Here is a 10,981-nt window from a genome sequence, read left to right on the forward strand (position 1 = left end):
CAACGACGAAAGAAATGAAGACAATGCAAAGTTGAAGAATTTGAAAAACTGAGGAATTTCAAAAATAAAAAAACTCAAATTGAAGATTTTCAACTTTGGTTGGTGGCGTAACCCACCATATAAGAAAGCTGATTTCAGACACCGCGTACAATTGTCGTAGGGTTCTGAGAATCGATTTCTTCATTAATTTCTTCACACTTAGAGGGTTAGTCTTCATTGATTGAAGAAAAACGTTACTTCGTGTTGCACATCTAAGTCATCAAGTCAGCATAAGTGTTAGGATGTGTGTCCTTTTTAAAGAACATTCGAAGATTCTAGGATATTTAGCTCACACCGCAACTTGCTAAATCTGTTCTCATCCAAGGGCTTTGTGAAGATATCAGCCATCTGGTCTTCAGTATTTGCGTGGTCGATGGATATGTCGCCCTTCAACACATGGTCACAAAGAAAATGATGATGAATCTGGATGTGCTTTGTCTTCGAGTGCTGAACTGGGTTGTGTGCAATCTTGATAGCATTCTCATTGTCGCAGTAGAGAGGCACATTCTTCACATTGATGCTGTAGTCCTTGAGGGTTTGCTTCATCCACAGCAATTGAGCACAAGAAGATCCAGCAGCAATGTATTCAGCTTCAGCAGTGGAGAGTGATACGCAGTTCTGCTTCTTCGAGGACCAACATACCAAGGATCGTCTGAGGAAATGACATGTGCCTGATGTTGACTTGCGATCCACCCGATCACCAGTATAGTCAGAGTCTGAATATCCAATGAGATCAAAGGAAGAGCCCTTGGGATACCATAATCCAAGTGTTAGTGTGTGAGCTAGATATCGAAGAATATGCTTCACAGCCTTATGGTGTGATTCCTTCGGTGTAGCTTGAAATCAGGCACACATGCAAACACTAAGCATAATATCCGGCCTAGATGCACATAGGTACAATAAAGAGCCAATCATGGAGCGGTATACCTTTTGATCAAAATCTTTACCATTTTCATCAGTGCATAGATGGCCATTAGTGGGCATAGGAATTTTGACACCTTTGCAATCTTGCATGCCGAATTTCCTCAACACATCCTTGAGGTATTTCTCCTGAGATATGAATATGCCATTGTATTGTTGACGAATTTGAAGACCTAAGAAGAATTTCAATTCTCCCATCATAGACATTTGATATTCTTCACTCATCATATAGGCAAATTCATCAGTGTATCGTTGGTTAGTACAACCAAAGATAATATCATCAACATATATTTGGCACACAAATAATTCATCGTCATCTGTTTTGGTGAAAAGAGTTGGGTCAAGTGAACCAGGTTTGAAGCCTTTCTTCATGAGGAATTCCTTCAGCGTGTCATACCACGCCCGAGGTGCTTGCTTGAGGCCATAGAGGGCATTGTTGAGTCTGTAGACGTGATCTGGAAATTTTGGATCCTCAAAACCTGGTGGTCGAGCAACATATACTTCTTCCTCAAGCTTACCATTGAGGAATGCACTTTTCACATCCATTTTGATGTAAGATGATATTATGATGGTTAGCATAAGCAAGCAATATGCGAATAGCCTCAAGTCTAGCAACAGGTGCAAAAGTTTCATCGAAATCAATTCCTTCAACCTATGTGTAGCCTTGAGCTACAAGACGAGCCTTATTCCTCACAACAAGGCTATTTTCATCTTGTTTGTTGTGGTAGATCCATTTGGTACCGATGATGTTGTGCTTGCGTGGGTCTGGTCGCTTGACAAGCTCCCACACATTGTTGAGCTCGAATTGATGCAATTTATCTTGCATGGCTTGAATCCACTCAGATTCCATGAATGCTTCATCAACTTTAGTGGGCTCTGTGATAGAGACAAAAGCAAAGTGCCCACAAAAGTTAGATAAATGTGAAGCTTTTGAGCGTGTGAGGGGACCTGGTGCGTTGATGTCCTCGATGATCTTCTCGATCTGCACTTCGTTTGCAATGCGAGGATGTGCGGGTTGACGACTTTGCTTAGGCCCAGCAGTTTCTTCAGGACCAGTTTCTTCAGCAGCACCAGTGTGATTTTCTTCACGGTCCGGAATGACTTCTTCAACAGATTATTCGGAAGGAATGACATCCTCAGTAGCTTTGAACTTGATAGATTCCTCAGGTGACATTTCATCTAGCACAGGAGGTAGGTGCTCTCTTTGCGAGCCATTAGTTTTATCGAATCACACATCTACAGTTTCAACAATCTTGTGATGATTGATGTTGAAGACTCTCTAGGTGTGCGAGTCCTTTCCGTAACCAAGCATAAAACCCTCATGTGCTTTCGGTGCAAATTTAGAGTGATGGTGAGGATCTCTAATCCAGCATTTAGCACCGAAGACTTTGAAACAACTTACATTTGGGTTGTTGTCAGTGAGGAGTTCATATGAGGTCTTTTTGAAGAATTTGTGAAGATATATCCTGTTGATGATGTGGCACGCAGTATCAATTGCTTCAGGCCAAAAGTGCTGAGGCGTCTTGTATTCATCAAGCATAGTGCGAGCCATATCAACGAGAGTTCTGTTCTTGCGCTCCACGATGCCATTCTGCTGAGGAGTATAAGGAGCAGATAACTCGTGAGTAATGCCAAGCATATCAAGATATTCATCGAGGCCAGTGTTCTTGAACTCTATTCCATTATCACTCCTGGTATGCTTGATCTTCACACCGAAGTTAGTAGAAGCCCTTGAGGAAAATCGTCTGAAGACTTCCCACACTTCATTTTTGTAAGTGATGATATGCACCCATGTGTAACGATGATAGTCATCAACCATGACAAAGCCATATAATGATGCAGAACTAGAGAACGTGGCATAATGAGTAGGGCCAAAGAGATCCATATGAAGTAATTCAAAGGGACGAGAAGTGGTCATGATAGTCTTTGAGGGATGCTTGGCTCTGGTGATCTTTCCAACCTCACAAGCCCCACAAAGATGATCTTTGAGAAATTTGACACCCTCGATGCCAATTACATGCTTCTTCTTCGTGAGTGTATGCAAGTTCCTCATCCCAGCATGACCAAGTCGTCGATGCCATAGCCAACATTCTGAAGCTTTTGCAAGTAGACATGTGGCAGGCTGTGGTCCTGCAGAGAAATCAACAATATACAAGTTTCCTTTCCTAAAGCCTTCGAAGACTTTGGAGTTGTCAAATTCCATTAGCCCAAGGCAACGATATTTGCCAAAGACAACAACCATATCAAGATCACAAAGCATTGAGACAGACATGAGGTTGAATCCTAAGGACTCGACGAGCATGACTTTGTCCCTGTGTCTATCCTTTGAGATTGCAATCTTACCTAGACCCAACACCTTGCTTTTGCCTTTGTCAGCATAGGTGATATGCTTTAGATGAGATGGTGACAAATCAGTGTCCATCAACAACTTCCTGTCACCATCATGTGATTTGTACATCCACTGTCGAGGACCCACTCAGTAGCTTTGGGTTGTTCATCCTTAACACCTTTTGCCATGAAGCAATAGGTGGGAGCGTAGTCATCGAAGCTTTTGTCAGCAGAGTTGGGGAGGTCATCTTCTTCAGTGTTGAAGATGGACTTGCTGACGTAAGCGGTAGCGAGGGCTAAGGTTACCACACCAGAGTCAGATTCCTCAGACTCCTCCTCCTCCAAATTTTTCTCAGATTCAGCTTCAGTGTCCATTTCCTTGCCAATAAATGCCCAGGCCTTCTTGGAACTGCTCTTCTTGTGAGATGAAGACTTTGACGATTTTGATGATGAAGACTTTGAAGATTACTTCTTATTCTTTGAGTCATCAGAATCATCATCTTTGTACTTCTTTTTATTTGATTCCTTTTCCCACAGAGGACAATCAGACATGTAGTGACCAGGTTTCTTGCACTTGTGGCAAGTTCTCTTTTGGTAGTCACGGGACGAGGAATCATCATTTCTTGAAGACTTTCCAAAACGATCGCGGCGAGAGAACTTCTGGAATTTCCTCACGAGCATTGCTAGCTCCTGACTCAGTTCTTCAAGATCACCAAGGCTGCTACCAGAGTCTTCAACTTCGGACTTAGAGACTACCTTGGCCTTCAGTGCACGTGATCTTCCGTAGCTCGGTCCATAGAGATCTCTCTTCTCAGCAAGCTGGAACTCATGAGTATTTAGCCTCTCGATGATATCAGCGGGATCTAGTGACTTGTAATCAGCTCGCTCTTGAATCATCAGGGCAAGTGTCAATTGAAGAATCAAGTGATCTCTGCAATTTCTTCACCACCTCATGGTCGGTGATGTCAGTGGCGCCAAGTGCTTGAAGCTCATTTGAGATGTCAGTGAGGCGGTCGAAGGTTTGCTAAACATTTTCGTTGTCGAGTCATTTGAAATGATTGAAGAGATTGTGAAGAACATCAACTCGGGAGTCACGTTGAGTTGGGACTCCTTCGTTGATCTTGGACAACCTGTCCCAAATCAGCTTGGCAGTTTCCAGAGCACTCACTCTGTCGTACTGTCCTTTGATCAGATGACAACATATGATATTCTTTTCTTGAGAATCGAGTTGCTTGAATCTCTTCACATCAGCAACATTCACAAATGGAGTGACAGAGGGAACACCATTTTCCACAACATACCAGAGATCGTTACCAATTGCCTCAAGATGCATGCGCATCTTGTTCTTCCAGTAGGAGTAGTCCATCCCATCAAAGGTAGGACACCCAGCCGAGACCTTGATCATACCTACAGTCGACATAACTAAAACTCTAGGCAGTTAAACCAAAATCACACAGAACAAGGGAGTACCTTTCTCTAATACCATTTGAAAGTGCATTACGTCAATTAGAGGGGGGGGGGGTGAATAGGCGATTTTTATGAATTCTTCACTGAGGAATTTCAGGGTGAGGAAATTCCTAGGCGAAGAACTACTTGCAGCGGAATAAGTACTCAGGTATAAGCATAACAGCGCAACAACATAGTCATCATGATGAAATGAAAGACAAAAACAGAGTACAGAAAGCGTAAACGCAGGATAAGCAGGATGAAGACAAACTGACTGAAGAAATAGGATTGATAAATTAGAGAAAGTCTTCAGTCAAAGTCTTCAAATAGTAATGATCAGGTTCATCAACACATAACTAAGGAAATGAAAGGGTTGAGGAAATAGAACCAGTAGGCTTGGTGAAGACAATGATTTGGTACACCAGTTTCAACTGTTGTGACAGTTGTACGTCTGGTTGGAGCGGCTGAGTATTTAAACTCGAGGACACACAGTCCTCACCGTAATCTCCTTGAGCTAAGATCACACAGACCTCGCCCAACAATAGTGGTAAGTCTTCACAGGTGACTTCCAAACCTTCACAGACTCGGTCGCTCGACAATCCACAATTCCTCTTGGATGCTCAGACCATGACGCCTAACCGTTTGGAGGATACACAGTCCTCAAAGGTAACAAGCGTCGGTTCCACACAGGAACAATCTCTTCAGTGATGCTCAATCACTTTGGGTTTGTAGGTTTGGGTTTGGGATTTGGGTTTTCCTCACTTGATGATTTTCGCTCAAAGTCCTCGGAGGAATGGGATGCTCTCAATTGACAAGTGTCCGTTTCTCTCGGAGCAGCCAACCAACTAGTGGTTATAGGGGCGGCTATTTATAGCCTAGGGAGCAGCCCGACATGATAAGACATAAATGCCCTTCAATGATATGACCGTTAGGTGGGTAGATATTTTGGACAGCTGGTGCATGGCACATCAATGGTTGGATTTGAGGTTTGAATTCCTCTGGGCTATCATGTTCCTCACTGTGTAGGCGATCCGCACTGGCGAATTCCTAACTCCTTAGTCAAAACAAATTCCTCAGAGACCAGAAGATCTTCGTCTCTGTCACTGAAGAAATTGACTGAACTGATATGAGATTTTCAATGGCTTCACTCGAAGGATTGGGTATGTGTAGGATTTTGAGATGAGCATCACTTGGAAATCAGTTTCCTTAGTATTATCTCGACCCCCTTTAACAGTACGGTGTTTCCTATGACTCAAGAAGAAGAAAATGAAACTATGAAAACAAAAGCCTTCACACTTCATAGTCCTCACATGAATATCCAAGTCTTCACGGTCACACCAATTTCATCACTTTCAAAGTCTTCAGGAGAACAAAGTCTTCAGCCGAAGACATTCATTTTTAGGGGTCGACTTTCACTGTAAATATCAAACTCCTCATCGACTTATAGAACCTGTGTACACTCACAAACATATTAGTCCCTTAACCTATAAGTCTTCAATACACCAAAATCACTAAGGGGCACTAGATGCACCAACAACACGGTTATGTCAAGTGCCGCTACAAAGAAATGTCGCCGGTAACAATGATTAAAGTTACAGTTCCTTGATAGTGTATCTTACCACATTCAGTTTTGGTAGCTGTAATGGGAGAAATGGAGTCTGAGGATGGTGTGGGTTGTGCATTATTCCCTTTCCCACTAATGATTTTGCTGGTCAAACTTGGGATGTGATCAAGAAGGTGGGGAAGCAACATAGTTTTATTGGCAGTGTTATTGTTAAATGCACCAGAATTTAGCAACAAAAATAATGCAGGAACAGTTTGAATATCTTAGTTCGCACTTCTAGGCAGTGAGTCTGACACTTGGACGAGACCCCAAACTTCAAATTCTCATAGCTCCAAATTATTGGACACAACCTGATTTATAAGTTATCCTAAATTCCAACTTATGTGATGTAGACTATCTAAAATCATTACTTATTTCGTAGGGAACAAATGTTGGTGTTTGATGAGGCAGATCAAATTCGTCATCATGATTTGCAATCCCATGTTGATTATCATTTCTCTGATTCCCAAAGTTAGACCAGCTTTACAGTTTTTTGTTACATAGACGAAGTCACTTAAGGAACTAGCAAGCATTAGCTTGAAGATTTCTGACCATTTAAGTGTGCATGAGCAGGCTACCATGGCCACCCCAGATACCCTTGAAGCGGTGTACCATGATCGTGCCTCTTGAACTGTATGCTTTGGAATTTTATCAGAAGGCATCTGAAGTAAAAAATAGTAGGAAGGCTCGATCTTGCCCATCTTCTAATTTAGTGTTGCTCACATTTAGTCTTATTCATGACAAATTACCACAAGAAATGTTCAAGTTGGACACATAACACAATGGGTATCATCATTTAGCCTACAATTTTGTATCTGCTCCTGCAATTTTAGTGTGCGAGTTTAGTATCATCTCCAGATTATTTGACAAATTATCTAGGGATCTAGAGATATCATTTAGCTCTTAAAGTAGGTGATTAGAACTTACACCAAACCTTTCTTTGTTGATGTTGTTATGCTGGCTTGTTGGAACATTTGGAAACAAAGAAATGGTTTCATTCTCAAGGACTAGGGTTCTTAAGTAGTAGTCATCTAAATATTACTCCCTCCATTCCTAAATATAAGTCTTTTTAGATATTCCAGTATGGACTATATAAGGAGCAAAATGAGTGAATCTACACTCTATAGTATGTCTATATACTCCCTCCGTCCCGAAATTCTTGTATTAGATTTGTCTAGATACGGTGAACTAAAACGTGACTTGATACATCCGTATTTAGACAAATCTAAGACAAGAATTTTGGGATGGGGGGAGTACATCCATATGTAGTCCTTACTGAAATCTCTAAAAAGACTTATATTTAGAAATGGAGGGAGTAGTTTGTAAAAAAAATCTGGGTGGTGAAGTCGTGAAGATACATGCCTCCCTGTTGTCATCTTTTAAATATTTTTTGCAGCAGTCATCATCTAAATATTATTTTGTAAATTTTTGTCATCATTTTAAACACGAAGCCCAGTGGGGGTATTTTCTCCGTAGTTCACTTACTATTTTTTTCATGGCTATGCTGAGTGCGGCACTGCACCGATTTTGAAATATTTAACGTGAAAACATATTGTATTTGGGTTGGTGCCATCGTTCTATGGAATTGTTTACAAAGACATGATGTTGGATAATGTGGAAACGGATTGCTGCCCAGACTTGCATTGGCAACTTGCGAAACTTCAAACTGCAGACAGGAAGTAACAAAATAGTTGTTGGTCCGACAAAATTAATAAAAACTGAGAGCAGTGCTGCTGTTAGTCTACCATTCAAGGGCATGATCATAACCAATGTATTGTTAATAGGCTTGTAAATCATTTTTACTAATTTTTTTGTATTAGTCGAGAGTTTGAGACATGCATTGCGCAAGAAGACAAGACAACATGGTGTATATATAAGTATGCATCAAATATTCATATCTACAATATGCGTATTGCTTTTCCTTCTTTGGGGTGCTATTATTGTCTTAGGACTTTCATATGAACCTCTGATTCTTTTTTACCGCTTTCTGCTTTGAGTCAGATCATGCCAGTTCATCCAACTGTTCACGCTCAACTACATGTTGCATTGCAATTTGCAAGTAACCTTGCTTCAATAGAAGAGAATTGGGTGATGGACGTAATATCAACATGGTTATGGACTACCATGTATGTTCATAAATATGTACACCCTTTGGCGTCGGGCCCACCACCACCGCGGACTAGGCTGGCGGCAGCGACGGCAGGATGTGAGATGGGAGGGACCTGGCGGCGCTAGGGTTGGGGTCTGGAGGCGACGGGAGGGAGTGAGGAGACGCAACTTGGAACATGGTAATTTTTGTTTAGGCTCTTACTTTTTGTATTTGCACGATGGTTGATTTCCGTTTGGAATGTTCAGGTACATAAAGTTAGAGTAGTGGAGTAAAGCTTAGGAATTTTTGTATGACTAATTCCTGAGATGAGAAAGCTTATACATGGAATAACTCGGGTTGTTGATCTGTACATAAAATATGTGTGATATTTGATTCAAGAGGAATATTGATTCATGAAGAATGATGTTTTGAGTTGTGTATGAGACAAGAATTAAGTACTATACACTTCGTGTGAAATTCAAAATTTCAAGAAGGTTATCCTATATCTTTTTTTGGGTGGGGGGAGGGGTAAGGTTATCGTATATATTATTATGTGTCACCTGAGACGTGCGTTGCACGTGCAAGCTTACTAGCGTGTCTAAATTGAAACAGATGCTCGGCGTTCACAATGAAACTTTCAGTGAACGATACATCGCCCTTCCTACTACTGTTGGGAGGATTACAAGTGGTACTTTTGATCACATTAATGAACGTATTCGTGGCAAAATTCAAGGGTGGTCATAGAGGTTCTCGGCTTGTGCTGGCAGAGAGATCTTGTTAAAGTCAGTTGTTCAGTCTATGCCAGCTTATAGCATGAGTTGCTTCCTCTTGACAAAAAAAGTTTGCTCCAAATGGTCATCATACATGGCAAAGTATTAGTGGGCTAGTTCCCTTGACAAGCGGGCTTTGCATTGGCTGGCCCGGGACAAGCTTGCAACACCAAAAGTGAAGGGCGGGATGGGGTTCCGTGACTTACACAATTTTAACTTGGCGTTACTTGGGAAACACGGATGGAGGTTTATCACAAATCTGAACTCCTTGTGTGCCAAGGTTATGAAAGGAAAGTACTTCCCTGATACAGACTTTATGAGTGCTAGTGTTCCTTCATCGTCTTCAACAATTTGGAAAGCGATTGTTGCAGGCCGGGAAGCACTTGAATCCGGGCTGATTCACCGGGTTGGAAACGGATCCACTATCTCTATTTGGGATGATAAATGGATCCCCAATACTATTTCCATGTTACCAATGCTCAAGCCACAAAATACTACGCTGCAGTATGTGAATGAGTTAATTGACATGGAGAATTGGACTTGGAAAACTAATCTTGTCCGAGATACTTTTCTGAAACCAGACGTTGAATATTCCTATGCGAACTGGTGGTGGAGAAGATAATGTGGCCTGGGCTTTTGAGAAGTCGGGCATCTACACTGTGAAATCTGCTTACCGTACTTTGATGATCCGTAAAGAGCGTGAAGCTCAAGGAGAAGGGACGGTAATTGGCACCTCAAAGAATGATGAACATGTGTGGAAAGCCTTATGGAAACTTAAGGTAGTGCCCAAAGTAAGGGTGTTCTGGTGGCGAGTACTTAAAGGGATTGTCCCGGATGAGCACTCACTACGAAGGAGACACATCAAAGATGATAGTCTATGCAGAATGTGCATGGCGGAGGAGGAGAATCTTATGCATGCTCTGGTCCACTGCCAACATGCACGGCGTTTTTGGGATGAAGCACAACTCTGGTTTGATTTCAGACTACCGAGGCTTCACCCAAGGTCCTGGGCACAAGACTTACTTTGTGACCCGATTGTTCAGGAGTAGACGAGGGCTAAGATAATTTCAATTATGTGGTCCATTTGGCATTCGAGGAATAAGTGGTTCCACGAAAAGGTCAAGTCTGAACCGATGGTGTCTATAAAAATGATCAGAGAAAATCTTTCCATCCTAGAGCTACCAAATGAGCAAGCCTTGGTCTTGCATGGGCATGGATGGCACCCCCTGATGATGGTTTTATAAAGATCAACACTGATGCGGCTATGAACAGCGAGCATGGCAAGGCCGGGGCGGGCGGGGTGGCTCGATCATCGTCTGCACTGAAAGGTGCTTGGTGTAAACCTCATGACGGTGTGACTAATCCGCTAATAGCTGAAGCTCTGGCTCTCAGAGATGGTGTGCGTTTTGCAAACCTCAGAGGATTTCGAGAAGTAGTCATGGAGGTGGATTGCCTTGAGGTCGTAAACCTCTGGAACTCTCGCTACCACACTCGTTCTGTGGTGGCACCGCTTCTACTGGAAATAGGGGATTTATCTGCTAGTTTTATCTCTTTTTCTATTCAGCATGTATCTAGATCATCCAACTTTTCGGCGCACCTCTGTGCTAAACGAGGTTGCTCTTTGTTAGTTATCGAGAGTTGGACGGACACTGAACCTCCTTTCCTAGTCAGTAGCATCACGGCTGATTGTGCTAGGTGTGCTTTTGTTGAATAAAGATCCCCAAGTTCCACGCAAAAAAAAAATTGAAACCGCAAAAATGTTATCACGGGACAACAGATAGACGA

The 10,981-nt window shown here is 42.2% G+C and overlaps 1 protein-coding gene across 1 annotated transcript in view; it reads left to right on the forward strand.

Moving 5' to 3' along the window:
- Window positions 1-6,939, forward strand: part of LOC119320895 (ATP synthase subunit beta, chloroplastic-like) — a gene marked incomplete at its 5' end in the record, with an annotated part of 7,852 nt that extends 913 nt beyond the window's left edge. Inside the window, one exon of the mRNA XM_037594805.1 lies at window positions 6,911-6,939. Within this exon, the coding sequence (XP_037450702.1) occupies window positions 6,911-6,939 (29 nt within the window). The remainder of the gene's footprint in view (window positions 1-6,910) is intronic.
- Between the last annotated feature and the right edge of the window lie 4,042 nt (window positions 6,940-10,981).

The sequence above is a fragment of the Triticum dicoccoides genome, chromosome 6B (assembly GCF_002162155.2).
Source record: "Triticum dicoccoides isolate Atlit2015 ecotype Zavitan chromosome 6B, WEW_v2.0, whole genome shotgun sequence".
NCBI classification, from domain to species: domain Eukaryota; kingdom Viridiplantae; phylum Streptophyta; class Magnoliopsida; order Poales; family Poaceae; genus Triticum; species Triticum dicoccoides.